Source organism: Marmota flaviventris, chromosome 17, assembly GCF_047511675.1.
Source record: "Marmota flaviventris isolate mMarFla1 chromosome 17, mMarFla1.hap1, whole genome shotgun sequence".
Lineage (NCBI taxonomy): Eukaryota > Metazoa > Chordata > Mammalia > Rodentia > Sciuridae > Marmota > Marmota flaviventris.
The window spans coordinates 54,485,492-54,500,962 of record NC_092514.1 but is presented as its reverse complement, the minus strand read 5'-3'; the positions used below and the strand labels follow the sequence as shown (position 1 = coordinate 54,500,962).

The following is a 15,471-nucleotide window of genomic DNA, read 5'->3' as shown; positions in this document are numbered from 1 at the left end:
TTACATTAATTAGGTCATCTTACCTGTGAACTCCTTTTTTGTCCCAGACTTTTAACTTTTTAATAGATGACTGTTGAGAGATTTTCATTTCTCATCAGACAAAATACAGGAAAGATTCAGTGACATGAGTTGAAGCAAACAAAAGAATAAGGAGACAGATTTGATTGCTGTGTAATGTATGAAATTGGAAAATGTTTATCAGGACTGTACTTTTGATCATTTACAAGTCTGTTGGAATACAGGAAGCATTGCTTTTTGTTTTGTAAGTAGGAACTTCTAAAGCAACATGATTTTTTAAATTAATTAATTGATTATTGGTACTGGGGTTCACCCCAGGGGTGATTAACCACTAACCATATCCCCACCCCTTTTTATTTTAACTGTCGTTCCAGTAAGACTAGAATAGGGAGACTACTGATAGGGGTTTGTCGGGCCAGCGTAAATGAAGCACAGAGTTTACTTTTGCCCCATGGAGGGTCTATCATGTTTTTTGTGAACTGAAAAACAGAAGAGTTATTAAAATGAATGTAGCATTGCAGATGCTTTGCAGTGTCAAAGTTCTTTTTTTTTTTTTTTTTTTTAAATAAGCACTCTACTGACAGCTATATTCTCAGCCCTGATCTGTAATCTTTTTTTAAATTTGTTTATTTATTTTTTTAGTTTTCAGCAGACACAACATCTTTGTTTGTATGTGGTGCTGAGGATCGAACCCGGGCCGCACGCATGCCAGGCGAGCGAGCGCACTACTGCTTGAGCCACATCCCCAGCCTCTGCAGTGTCAAAGTTCTTGAGCAAAGAAAAAAAAATTGGCCTTTCTAAAACTTGAGAGGGGGTCTTAACTGATTTTAAAAAGAAAAGATATAATGTTCTGATAGAAAGGTTTGGAATTATTAATAGGTCCTGAATTCTCATTTGTTCACAGAATGTTCTCCGGAAAGTGCAACATCAAGATGCTTTGCAGATATCTGATGTGGTCATGGCCTCCCTGTTAAGGATGTTCCAAAGCACAGCTGGCTCTGGGGGAGTCCAGGAGGATGCCCTGATGGCAGTTAGCACACTGGTGGAAGGTAAGTGAGCACTAATCAGTTGGGGAATGACTTCAGAAAGCAGAAGTTTTAATATCTCTGAAATTTTGCTAAAAAAAAAAAAAAAAGACATAGTTCTTTTACTGTGGACTGACTGACTCAGTTCATAGATTGAACGTAAGTATAAATTATATAATTGCCTTGGCAATCTTCTTGAAGTCAATGGGGAGCCAGTTTGCAACAGGGAGTCAAGATTGGTAACCTTTTTCAGAGGAAACTATTCCCTATCTCATACTCAATAGATTACTTCTTGCCTTGAAAGTCCACTTGCTTTATTGACTCCTATCAAGGGTAGAGGAAGTAAAAGTTTCTAGTTTCATTACTGTCATGTGATACCTCCTGGTTCCAGTTTTAATGCTTTGGACTCAGGTGTGGGATATAATGAAACATTGAGTGAGTTTTAGGAATTAATTGATTTTTCTGATTGTTACATGTCTGACTGCAAAATTGCTCTGGGCAAGCCATATCTGACTTAAAATTCTTTGAAGGGCCATTAAAAGCACATAAAAGAGCACTTAAGAAATCTGGCATACTTCTTCAGGGTAGACCTAGACCTATAAGTATATTACTGAGGCCATTTCTTGAGGACCACTCTCCTGAGGACCAGTCCTACTGCTGGCATAAAGAGCCTGTGTCCAGCTGGTGTGGCAACATGTGACTACCTGAGAAGGGCAAGGAAGTTAATTTTGGCTCCTGAAGTGGTGTTTTGAATCTGAAGCTCTGTGCTGCTTTTCCTGGCTCTGGCTTGTTAAGCCCTTGATGGGATTGCCTAGGAACCCTGGTTTGAAGCTGACCTCTAGAGAGGACATATAATCAGATGAGGGGAGGTGGGGAAAGAAGCAGTATTACTGGCTCAGTCAATTCATAATTTACCTTGAAGTTCCTTAAGATCCTGCCACTTCATGTTTTAGCAAAAGTAAAATCCCATTCTGTATTAAAGTTGGTACTGTCTCTGGGACATAAGAATTAAGCCCTCCTATTAGTTATGAACTTGGCTTATGTGAGATGGAAACAGTAACTAACACATTCCACCAACTTGTTGAGGATTGCATACAATTTTGGGAGAGCTAGGATGGTTATTTTGCTCACCTGATATCCTGTGTTGCTATCATTTGCTAATATCTATCTTGTTTCAGTGTTGGGTGGTGAATTCCTCAAGTACATGGAGGCCTTTAAACCCTTCCTGGGTATTGGATTGAAGAATTATGCTGAGTACCAGGTAGGATAAGCTTTTCAAATTTTCAAAAATTATTATTTTTTTTTAGTTGTAAATGGACAGCATGGCACTGCCTTATTTATTTTTGTATGCAGTGCTAAGGATCGAACCCAATGCCCCACAGAGGCTGATCAAGTGCTCCACCACTCAGCCCCAACCCTAATATTTATTTATTTATTTATCTATTTATCTATCTGTCTATTCATTCATTCATTCATTCATTTATTATGGCTTTTGTTGTACTGGGAATTAAACCCAGGTCTTCACACATGCAAGGCAGATAAATGTGTACCATTGAACTGTATCCCCAGCCCTCAAAATATAATCATATTCTCATACCTGTTAGCCATTGAAGTACAGAAAAGATCAGGTTCCTATGATCTAAGTAGTTTTCCTTTTTGTATTGTTTGAACTAGAAATAGTCTATTTAAAACGGGATATTGGGCTGGGCATGGTGGCACATGTCTGTAATCCCAACGGCTCAGGAGGAGCCCGAGGCAGGAGGATCTTGAGTTCAAAGCCAGCCTCAGCAAAAGCGAGATGCTAAGCAACTCAGTGAGACCCTGTCTCTACATAAAACACAAAATAAGTTTGGGGATGTGGCTCAGTGGTTGATTGCCCCTGAGTGCAATCCCTAGTACTAAAAAAAAAAAGGATATTGGATCTACCCAATAAGGGACTATACAATGAATGACTGTGGCTGTACAGTATGAATACAAGGGCAGCTTATAAAGTTACCCCATAAGTACCTTAAAAAAGCAAACCTAGGGGCTGGGGTTGTGGCTCATTGGTAGAGTGCTCACCTAGCACGTGTGAGGCCCTGGGTTAGATTTTCAGCACCACATAAAAATTAATAAAATAAAGGTATTGTGACCAACTACAACTAAAAAATAATAATAGAGGGGGAGGGCTGGGGATATAGCTCAGTTGGTAGAGTGCTTGTCTTGTATGCACAAGGCCCTAGGTTCAATTCCCAGCACCACAAAAAAAAAAGAGAGAGAGAGCAAAGCTTCTTGTGGTTTTGTTTGTTTGTTTGTTCTGAGAATTGAACCCAGGGCCTTGTGCATGTGAGGCAAGCACTCTGCCAACTGAGCTATATCCCCGGTCCCAAGCTGCTTATTTTTTAACCACCTGTTTCTACCACCACCACCACCAGCAGCTCCAGTGAATAATGTCCTTTCTTTCTTTCTTTTTTTTTATTTTTATTAATGGTATCTCTAATACTTCTAATTACTTCTTGCCATTAACTAATCTCAGCTGTTGTTGGGGGGAGGTGGTCTTTGATTCTAGGTCCTGCCTTACCCATATAGGCCACCTTTTCTTTTTGGGAGATTATTTCCTTGATTCTTTTCAGGTTTGTTTGGCAGCTGTGGGCCTAGTGGGAGATTTGTGCCGTGCCCTGCAATCCAACATCTTACCTTTCTGTGATGAGGTAATGCAGCTGCTGCTGGAGAACTTGGGGGTGAGTGTCTACACATATGAACAACCACTCTGAATAAAATCTAAGTTGGCAAGAAATTTAAGCATTAAGACCATGATAGGAAGCTGTAAGTTCCCATAGCACTGTGAGCTTATGGGAGAAGGGAATTATTTTCTTTCAGATGATTTTAGAATCTACAAAGTTAATTAAAGGAATGTGTACTCTACTTGTAGAAAAAAAGAACAATAAAGTATAAAGGAAAAACAGTTTCTTGTGGGCTGGGGTTGTGGCACAGTGGTAGAGCGCTTGCCTAGCATATGTGAGGCACTGGGTTTGATTCTCAGCACTAAATAAGGATCCATTGACAACTAAACGATATTGTTTAAAAAAAAATTCTTTATCCAGCAATAATCATTTAACTTTTGTGTATGTCCAAAGATTCTTCTTGAGTCTCTGGATCAAATTTTTATGTTAGTTAATTGACTTTTTTTTTTTTTTTAATCAGAATGAGAATGTCCACAGGTCTGTGAAGCCGCAGATTCTGTCTGTGTTTGGTGATATTGCCCTTGCTATTGGTGGAGAATTTAAAAAATACCTAGAGGTTGTATTGAATACTCTTCAGCAGGCCTCCCAAGCCCAAGTGGACAAGGTAAGCTTGAAGCTGTCCCGTTAATCGTTAAGTCCAGCTCTAAATGGAGGAGAGGACTATTTACAAACATACCATAAAGGTGATCAGTGGTTGGATGTGGTGGCACACATCCATAATCCCAGTGACTGGAGAGGTGAGGCAGGAAGACTGAAATTCAAGGCCAGCTTGGGCAACTTAATAATACCCTGTCTCAAAATAAAAAAGGATAGGGATATAGTTTAGTGGTAGAATATCTCTAGGTTCAGTCTCCAGTACCACAAAAAATATATTTAATTGTTGTGATGGAAGTTTTATTCTTTGTCTCTTCTAGTCCGACTACGACATGGTGGATTATCTGAATGAACTAAGAGAAGGCTGCTTGGAAGCCTATACTGGAATCGTCCAGGGATTAAAGGGAGATCAGGAGAACGTACACCGTTGAGTATACAACCCAGCTCCTTAAGTCCACCCACCAGATTGCACAGCCAGATGAGCTATCTCTGCTGGTTGCTTTCTGACCAACCATGAATGGTTGATTCATGACTACCCCCATATTACTATTGGGGGAGATATTTGTACTTTACCTGTTTTGACATTCAAGGTTCAGAAGAAAAAGTTCCATTTGTTCCTTGTACATTGTATCTGATTATTATTATTTGTTTCATCTGTTGATTTGAAAAATGACATCCTCATTTAGGAAGAATAATTTGGTACTACTCTGCAGCTGGTTATCCAGCTCAAACCTGATATAGGTAGAATAGCTGGAAACTTTGGAAAAGGTGTGGTCCTGCCAAATTCAGGGCAACTTCATCAGACCTTCTCTTTTCTTTTATAGCGGATGTGATGCTGGTACAACCCAGAGTAGAATTTATTCTGTCTTTCATTGACCACATTGCTGGGGATGAGGATCATACAGATGGAGTAGTAGCCTGTGCTGCTGGACTGATAGGGTGAGTTATACCTGCTTCCAGTAGCTAAGTATTCTCACGCAAAATGAGAAACGTGTAGGAATGAATCTTGAGAGACTAATAGATGGTAATAATCCACTTCTCAGAGGAGATTCAGGAGTTAGTTTGTTGTGATGTTGGGGATTGAACCCAGAACCAATACTCTACCATCAAGGAGATAGTAAGCTCATAGTGTCTCTCTTGGGTATTCATAAGTGATAATCCATTTCAGACCCTCTAGAGCTCTGTAATTTCTTCCCACTAAACTCTGGTATTGGTCAATACCTCTGTTTAACATCCTTTGAGGGTTTCTGATGCATTGTTAAGAGAGCATTGGTCTTAAGCCCAAAGATCTGGATTCTAGTTCTGGTTTTTACAGTGAATTTAGCTGTTTAATCTTGGACATATTTAACTCAGCAGTGTTTTGACAGGTTCAAAACATGGTTCCTGGAGTTCATTCACAAGTGGGTTTATTCTACGCAGGGACTTATGTACAGCATTTGGGAAAGATGTACTGAAATTAGTAGAAGCTAGGCCAATGATCCATGAACTGTTAACTGAAGGACGGAGATCGAAGACTAACAAAGCAAAAACCCTTGCTACATGGGCCACAAAAGAACTGAGAAAACTGAAGAACCAAGCTTGGTAAGATTGGGTCACCACTTTTCTTTCTTCAAGTTTCTTAGGAGGAGGTACATTTAGGCTATTGTGGCAGGTTCTGGTATCTTATTGGTACTCTTTCCCTTATAGGTGCTTCCGGGCGAGACCTTTGTTCCTCATTCTTGTACTAGGGGAAAAGTCAGGCAGTCTCATTTCTCTTGAGCCAGATATTTGATTGATTATGGTGCTGGAGAATAGGACCCAGGGGCATTTTATCACTGAGTTATATTCCCTGCCCTTTTTATTTTTTAGTTTGAGACAGGGTCTCACTAAGTTGCTGAGGCTGGCTTTGAACTTGCCATCTTTCTACCGTAACCTTGTGAGTCACTGGAATTACAGGCATGCACTGCCCTGCCTGCCAACAGAACTTTTTTGTGGTTTTGTTTTGGGGGCTCTGGAAATTTAATCCAGAGACACTTCACCACTGAGCTTTATCCATAGTCCCTTTTTGTTTTTGAGACAGGTTATCACTAAAAACCTCAATAATTTGCTGAGGTTAGCCTTAAATGTGCCTTCCTCCTGTCTTAGACTCCTGAGTCTCTGGAATTATAGGCGTATGCCACAACACCTGGTTAGAACAGAACTTTTACAACAAAAAATTCCCAAAACATTTGGACCCTAATAAAACTATTGATAGAGGCATTCTCCCATAATTCTCTTTTCTACACCCTTCCCCATTCCCTTTCGCCCCCAATGCTGCGGATCAGACCCAGGGCCTTGTGTCTGCTAGACAAGTATTTTAAGACATTGCCAAACTCCATAGAAGATACCCTTTGAGACCCCTGCTTTGGAACATAGGTTTGTTTGTTTGCTTTCTGCAACTTAGTCAGTCTTAGTAAAAAAGGGGGGGGGAGGGCTATTTTTAGTTTTTAATTTTATTTTCCCATCTACCCCTGATGGATATGCTCATGAGAGCAGGTAGGTGGCACATAGGAAGAGAAGGAAAATTATTCATTCTTGAAGTTGACAAATCCATTCAGCCTATGAGCACTTGGTTGTAGGAATTGGAGGTATTTAGGTTTTATTGAGCATATGTGATCCTAGGATTGATCTTTTCCTTCCATCTGTTTTTAGATCTGTTACCATTGGGATGATAACCTGAGACCCCCACTGGAAATCTCCAATCTTTTGAAAAACCCGGAAGTGAGGAGTGTGCACGGATGCTGAATGTTTGGGAATGAGAGGATGAGTGAGTGAGGCTTGAAAACACACCACATTGAAAATCCTGCCACAGCAGCAGCCGCAGCCGCCAACAGCAGCGCTGTTAGTGAGCTAAGTAAGCACTGACTTCGTAGAAAACCATAACATCAGCCATCTTGGAAAAGAGAGAAACGACGGATTTACTTGCTTACAAAAAAGCTGTCTCTTCCCAGGGGAGGCTAGAACTAGCTTTTCTGTCTTTTGGCAGTGCCGAGTGGAATGACTGGTTTGGGAGAGGAAGAGGGACTGGGTTCAGCTGTGGTGCTTTGTTGTAAAAGGCAGCCTGGCCTTTGCTACTGAGGAGAAAGATGGAGCCTGGGTCTCAAGCCCACCTTCGCTGTACCTTTGCCACACGGTATTTTACACGTGCAGGCTAGAAGGAGGGTGAGGGATTTTTACAGTCTGAGAATGAGTGTGTGTGAGTGAGGCGGTATCCACATTCTCAACTTCAAGTCATTGCAGTTTCTTTTTCCCAGAAAACAAGGGGTTAGATGTTGCATTTCATAAAACTAACCGAAGTTCTGTCTACTGATGCAGCACAAGACATGTAAAAAAACAAAGAGAAAAAAAAAAAAGGAAAGACGCTCTTTAGGTTTTGTTTTGTTGGTTTTTTTTTTTTTTTTAATTATTTTAGGGAAAACACTGACGAATGGTCAGAGCTCCTATCCTGATCTTTTCATCAAGGCGCCTTTCCTAATAATATGGTTCAACTGTGAATGTAGAAGTGGGGGGGGAGGGGGGAGAAAAATAAAACTCTGAAGTTAGAGGATATAGAAAAATAAAAGTACAAATTGTTACAAATAAAGAATGCAGACTTAAAAGACAAAAAAGCCACAACCCAAACCAAAATTTAAATGCTTGAAATTGGCAGCACAAAAGAAAAGCTCTCTCCTGACTTGTATCGTGGCAGTCTGAACGCCCCCAGAGAATTGTGCCAAAGAGTTTAGAAGACAAATAACCAATAAAAGTAAACACACATGCGCGCACACACATACAAACATACACAACAGCAGACTTCAGGTAACTATTTTGGATTGCAAATGAGGATAAATTTAATGTTTAAACAATCTGATAAAATAACCATTTGGAAACTGCTTGGCCTTCTGTTCTCTTTTATTTGATTGACTCCAATGCGGTATTGGTCTCTTGCTGCACTTCAAAACCAACTAACCAACAAAACAAAAGTGTGTGTGTCTATATGTATGTATAGACACACACACAGTAGAACTCATGATGAAAGTGGCACTTGAAAATGGTTATATTTTTCCACTGAAGTTTGAAGATTAATAAAATGGTGTCAAACACTCCCCTGTTCACACATTTTAGTTTTTTGTTTTGTTTTTCAAGTGTAATGTGCTGTGATTACCATAAACCAGAATCATTTTCCCTTTTACAAGGGAACAGGGCATCCTGAATTTTAGACTTTCAGCAATAAGAAGGGATGTTGGTGAGCTTTTGGTTTTTGCAGATACTAGGGAGTTTTTGTTGGCATTTGAGTATGCGGCTTTCAAAAAAAAAAAAAAGGAAGGTTTTTAAATTGCTTCCTAGTAGTTTGAGGATTAAAAGGCAAGACCCACTTTCATTTTCATCCTGTAGAAAGCATGGGCTTATGTTTTTTCCCATCTCTTCCTTTGCATCTTCCCTTCCCTGATCCAGCCTTCCATTCAAAGTGGGATTGGCTCGGTTTTGCCCATCCATATGGCAGCATCTCTAATAGCTCTTGTACAGGGTATCAGATATTGTGCCTTTTGGTGCCAGGTTCAAAGTCAAGTGCCGATCTATGAACCAGTGTACAAAAAAAAAAAAAAAAAAAATCCAGGTGTTTGAAGGAGAGACGCTCCATTGTGAATAGAGAACTCACACCAGCTCCTAAGCCTATTGAGAAGAGGGCCTGGTCCTCTTAATGCCTTGTTTCCATTTTAGTTGTTTCTTGAGTGAGGGAGAATGATATACTAACCATTCCTGATATTAGGTAGGGTTGGGTCAGGGCTTAGGGAGGGGCAGGAATATTGGGGAAAGAAAGAAAAAATAATCTGATCATTCCTCAGTGCTACCCATTTCTGTCCTGTGTGGGTTGCTTAGCTAGACAGCAGGAGAATAAAGTACACCAAGAACCATAATAAAAACAAAACCTTCCGTGTGTTTTGTCATGTTTTGTTCCAGGGAACCAGTTGATAAGTGCTGTTATTAATGCTTTCTCCCAGATCCATTCAGTGATGGAGAGGAGGAAATGGGCTGGTTGGATTGTGGTCTTGGTGCCTTGTAGTTATTCTGCACTGGTTATGTATTTAATCCTCTTTCCTAGATACCTTTGGCAAGTGGATTTTCCATAGTCTGGGTATTTTCCTTAATCAGTTGTACCACCTAAGGCAACTGGATGCAAATGCATTCTGTCCAATCACTGTCTGGGCCTTCCCCCACCCTAGTCTTGGCACATTCCTTTAAGAATGTAGTTACCGTCTGCTTGGGAAGATGTCAGTGCAAATGTGAAGAAAATGGGCATCGGACTAGACTTTGGTTTGCCACAAGTGGCAGCTGCCTATACCAATTACATTTAATTTTGCTTTTCATTTTTCCCTGTTCCCCTCAGCCCCCCTCTTGAAATGTGGAAATTTTAGCTGTCAGAGGCAACTGTAATATTGCCCTAGGGACTTGTGGAGAAAGGGAGGGGAATTGCTCAGTGTAGTGTTTTAAACTTTCAGAACCAAGCAACTATTTACTCTTACTATTTAAGAAGTGTGTTAGTCTGACTTTAAGAGAAATCCAAACTCCATCAGCTTTTGATAGCATCTTGGTTTTTGAAACAACTTCAATCTGTAATTGGCATTCAGAATGCCCTTGGCATGCCAGTCTGTGTGATGGCATTAAAGACCTGTTAAAACACTTGAGCCCAACTTTATTAACCAAAACTGATACCACCACCTTTATCTTCTAAATAAAGTCCGCTTTATTTTTATTTTCAACATTTTGCTGCTTCAGTTTTTTGTTACAGATTGTGTCGCCTCTGTAGAGGTGAAGTGAGTGATTTGAAAGGAGCCAGAGTGTGGTGATAGGGAGTGTGTGTGTGTATGTGTGCGTGCACTTGAGAGTGGAAGGACACAAAGGGCTGGGGTGGTGCTCAGTAGCAAAATACTTGCCTTTGCCTAGCACATTCAACCCCCAGCACTGCAAAAACAAACAGAAAACTGCAGTGTGATGTGAAATAGAAACACTTCACCGTGCATGAGGAAAGGAGATGGCACCAAATAGGTTTCCTTCTTGGAGAGTGAGTGACTTTGAAGCAGTACAGAGATGTCCTTATCTCATGCATGTTTTTCAGGCTGAGAACTTGATATGGCCCATCTAAAAGTTGCTACCTATCTTGCAACATGCATTTAGTTTCCCCTTCCCTTTTTTCCCCAGAAACTGAAAGAACTGTAATTTGGGATTAAACTGGGTTCTTTCTTTCACTCTACTATTGATTAGCATAGTGGCACCAAGTTAACTGACACCTTAGTTCATGGTGGGCAAGTAAAATGAAGGCTGAGTTTAATTGGCCTACCTTTAACCCTTTCTTACTGCAAACCCATAAGATTTTTTTTTCTTTTTTTATACCTTTATTTTATTTATTAATTTTTATGTGGTGCTGAGGATCAAAGCCAGTGCCTCGCACGTGCTAGGCAAGTTCTCTACCAGTGAGCCAACCACAGCCCCCATCAGAAATTTTGATCACACGTACTTCCCCATGTGTTTATATACTCGTACACCTGAACCCACGTTATATAATTTTAAGATAAAAATGGAAATTAAAAAGTTACATGAGAAACAAGTCCTAATATTTCTCCGCCCAATTCCAGAAAACAGTACAATGTTACATTTCCTTCCAGGGCCAGCTTAATCTACCTGAATACAATACAATACACTGAAAAAGTTATATTATTAATACTCATAACAACTTTAATGGCCATTATTGTTTTAGTGATGAGGAAGAAGAGGTAGAAAGATTGATGTTGTAAGATCAAGTTCAGGCGAGCCAGGAATACCCAGGTAAGTCAGAAGACAGCATCCAGCATCTCACTTCTTCGCCCTGCACAACTGCACCTTAGCAATACAACATAAAGGTCCGTGTTCCGTACACTTAGGATGTGCCACCCACTTCCTTTGCACTGTATAAAAACATATCTTAAGCCAGGTGCAGTGGCATGGACGTGTAATCCCAGTGATGGGAGGCTGACGTAGGGGTCTCAGCAACTTAGACCCTAAGCAATGTAGGGAGACCCTGCCTCAAAAAAAAATTTTTTTAAGAAGAACTGGGGATGCCTCAATGGCAAAGCATCACCAGTACCAAAAAAATAAATGGGTAAATAAATCTATATCTTAAACCTTTTTTTTTCCCATGATACTGAGGTTTGAACCCAGGGCCTCATAGGTTAGGCAAGTGCTCTAACACCAAGCTACACCTTTAGCCCCATACACTAACTTATTTGTTGTTGGTTTCTCCCACTATAATGTGGGTTCCTGTGCTGGGGGCATATCTCACTGGTACAGCCTAGCATGTGTAAGCATTGGGTTCAGTCCCCAGCATCAGCACTGTGCAAAAAATGTAGGCTCCCGAATGCAGTGACCTTGTCTGTCTTTTATTTACAATTGTATGCTCAGCTTAGAGCAGTGTCTGACATACAGCAGACCTTCAGTAAATATTTGTTGAACTAATGACATGTCAGTACAGCTCAGGGAGTTTTGATGGCCTCAGTGTTTGAAGGGCAGAGCATCCAAAACTAGGAATGGCCAGGCCTTAGAAGTGGGGTTTCTAGCTCTTCCCTCATTTGCTAGATGACTTCCAGCTAGCCTCTTAGCTTTGGGTTAATGGGAGGAATGGGGACAAGATTAGTGAGTAATTAGTATCTCACAGAGTATAAATTTATTCGTCATTTATATTATTATAAAGGTACCCTTTTAGTCCCATTTTTATAGATGAGGAAATGGAAACAAATGGGCTAAAAGTCCTGCCCAAAGTCATGCAAGCTAACAAGCAGTGCTGACACTGTAGATTGTGCCTGTACCACAACCCATGTGTGCCAATGTTGAATGTGAGCTTAGCTATTGATCAGAGCAAACCCTGAACAAAACATTTTGGAAATCAATAGCCAAGCCATTTTGTGTTCTATAAGACCCATCCTGAGCCTTTTAACTCAATGGGCTGTGTGTGTGTGTGTGATTCTTAACCTAAACTCAACCTTCCTCCTAATCGGAGTTTGAACTAAAACATCTCCCTGCACTTCTGTTCCATTTTTCCTCTGAGCTGGAAGCTTTTGAGAACCAGGGCTGGGGGAGGGGTGGTGCAACCACTAGGCTGCTGAGTAAGCTCCACATCTGAATTACCCCATTCCCTCACTGATCTTGCAAAGCGAAGCACAGGCAGGAGGCCCACAAAGCCCAAGCTGGTCCTTCTACCAGGTGCTCTTTGACCACAGGTTCCCCAGCTGAGCTGTCCTCTGTGAAACAGACCTTTGTCTGAAAGGAAAGTACATCTCAGTTTTGGCAGCAGCCTGAGTTCTAGATGCAGAGGGGCAGCCTGTCACCATCCTAAGAGAGAATTAAGAAATGACTTTGTGTCAATAAGCTCTCCATAGCAATGAGCAAGGCTTCCTCTTTTCTGAGCACTGTCCTTTGCAATATTTTAGTCTTTTTGAGTGTGACTTTGGGCAAATTCTTCAACTTTATTATTATTATTATTTTGGTACTGGAGATTGAACCCAGGGGTGCTTTACCACTGACCTAATCCCCAGCTCTTTCTTTGTTTTTTACTTTTGCTTAAGCTTTGCTAAGTTTCTGAGGCTGGTCTCAAACTTGGAATCCTCCTGCCTCAGCCTCCCAAATCAAAATTCTTCAATTTTTCTGAACTATAGTCTCCTCATCTGTGAAACAAGAATCCAAATTATAGATAATGCATAAAGTTCTTAGCACAGGGCCTTCAATGCTACATAATTAATCAATTAATCAACAACTATTTATATACCAGACCCTGTTCAAGACATTGAGGGTACAGCAGCAAACTAAACAAAATTTCTTTCTTATGGAGCGATTGTTCTAGTGGATAATACATAGGAAGTGGTCAACAATTCAATATAATTTTTTGTAGTGTTGGGGATGGAACCCAGGGCCTTGCACATGCTCAGCAAGTGCTATATCCCCAGCCCCAATATAATTTTGGGGGGATTCAGGGGCTGAGGATGTAGTTCAGTGGTAGAGCGTTTGCTGAGCATGTGCAAGCTTCTGGGTTCCATCCCTAGCACTGCAAAACAAAAATAAAAATTTGGGGAGATAGACATAAACATAACTGTGGAGAAAAGCATATAGAGAGCTGTAAACAAAACACAACAAACCCTATTTCCAACCAAACCCTCCTAATTCAATTAGAGGCCTTGTATAACCTGTAAAAGAATTTGGGGAGTTGGTGAAGGAATGAGTCCTCCCCTGCTGTCCTAACTGAGGCTGGTCTCAAACTTGCAATCTTCCTGCCTCTGGTCAGCTGGGAGACCTACAACTGTACTTGGAGGCCCAGGATTGTTCTTCAGTGACCCTAATTTCCTAAGGTCTGGAACTTGACGAGGGGGGGTGAAGGTGGCACTGGATCCTGCATTGTCACATGTGTCTAATCAATTTTTCTGCTAGCCAGATTCTATTTGAGTCATCTGGGTTTTATTTTGATTCAGTCTAACGCTACCTCCTCCTACTCTTTGCAGGCAAGAATGGGACAAGAAAGAAAAAGTCTTTCTCCAGAGCAAAAGTCATGGAAGTGGGAGACAGTATCTCCCTGATGGCTTCCTAGGTGGAAACTTGCTAGGGCCCTGCTTTCTCTCTTACCAGTAATGACTAGCAGTTGGTCCTCTCTCACTGCCTCTGGGAAGGCCAGTGAGGAAGGTTTCACAACTGCCTGACAATGCTTCCCCAGGCTTGCCTTTCCCTTTTCCACCTCCCCTCCCCTTGTCATCCCCTGGATTCTACTTTTTTCTGTCTCCATGATGAGCCTGGATAGTTATTAAGAGTCTTAGGAGGGATTCTCACCAATCTCCAGCTGTCTTAGAAAGGTGAAGCAATGACTCTCAAGTCACATAATTTCATCCCTTGATTCACTCGAAGAAAATTCCTTCTTATCTTTTTTTAAATATTTTTTCAGTTGTAGGTGGACACAATATCTTTATTTAATTTATTTATTTTTATGTGGTGCTGAGGCAGTGCCTCACGCAAGCGAGGCAAGTGCTCTGCCACTGAGCTACACCCCCTGCCCTTAGCTTTTTAGTAGTTAGCTTAAATGCCATCACATCAGGAGACCTTGGGTGACTCTGAAGCAATTTTGTCCTCCTATTCTTCTCTGTTGCTGCCCGTTTATTCCTTTTACCTTTTATCAGAATATGTAATTGTCTTTATGATTTGTCTTTTTAATTTTCTGACCCTTCTGAGTATAAGCTACATGAGGTCAAGACAGACATGCTCATCACAGCATTTCCAGTGTTGAACACACATAGGTGTTCAAAAAATCTTTGTTGAGTAAGCGTATAATGAACAAGTACCCTCAGGGTGCCCAAGTATACAAAGCTGTATGGGACACAGTCCCTGCTCCCAAATTTATCTGTTTTGTGTGATCAACAGAACTAGTAATGGGGAGAATATAATGAGATCAGGTCCAGATCTGGTGCTGAGGGACATGTTAGAGCACTTGAACCAGGCCTAATCTCTGGTTTTTGCCCCTCTACCTGCCAGGTTAGAAGAACTCTTTGGCTCCATCTCACCAGGTGACTTTATTTAGGCTGTACCCTAAGCATCCAAGTAGCAGCAGGGGCTGATGACATTCTAGAGTGTGCTCAGAGGGTACTTGGACTTACTGCCTTTTCCAGCAAGGAAGGGATAGCTCGTCAGTTGATTTTACGTTTGTGGCAAAGTCAGTGCTCACTGAGGGTCTCAGAGACAACCCCATCACACCTTCTGGCCTACACTCCAATCTTTCCTGGTCTGTTTCAGAAGAGAACTTGTGAGCACTGAGGAAGGGGACATCTGCCTCACCCTTGGATTAGGGGAAGACACACATCACAGCCTTCACATCTAGAGGGTAGGTGGGTCATTCATTCCACATGGCTCAGAGAAAGCTGGTGCCTGGGAGGGCAAGGGCTGACCTGCCTTCCCTTCTGGTCTATAAAAGGGAGCAGCCAGCAGGAAAGGCTGCAAGGGAAGCCAGCAGGAGGAGGAGGAGGAGGAAACCAGTGAGAAATCCTTTGAAGAGAGCTCTTGCTGGCGGTCCTGGGGGGCGCTGCTTATCCTAGTCCAGTCTTCTCCCC

General features: G+C 41.3%; 1 protein-coding gene across 1 annotated transcript in view; it reads left to right on the top strand.

Annotated features, from left to right (window-relative positions):
- Positions 1-8,463, top strand: part of Kpnb1 (karyopherin subunit beta 1) — a 29,927-nt gene extending 21,464 nt beyond the window's left edge. Inside the window, exons 15-22 of the mRNA XM_027924608.2 lie at positions 923-1,067; positions 2,222-2,304; positions 3,656-3,763; positions 4,227-4,370; positions 4,681-4,786; positions 5,185-5,299; positions 5,780-5,941; positions 7,031-8,463. Of these exons, the coding sequence (XP_027780409.1) occupies positions 923-1,067; positions 2,222-2,304; positions 3,656-3,763; positions 4,227-4,370; positions 4,681-4,786; positions 5,185-5,299; positions 5,780-5,941; position 7,031 (864 nt within the window). The 3' untranslated portion in view covers positions 7,032-8,463. The remainder of the gene's footprint in view (positions 1-922; positions 1,068-2,221; positions 2,305-3,655; positions 3,764-4,226; positions 4,371-4,680; positions 4,787-5,184; positions 5,300-5,779; positions 5,942-7,030) is intronic.
- The last annotated feature ends 7,008 nt before the right edge of the window (positions 8,464-15,471 follow it).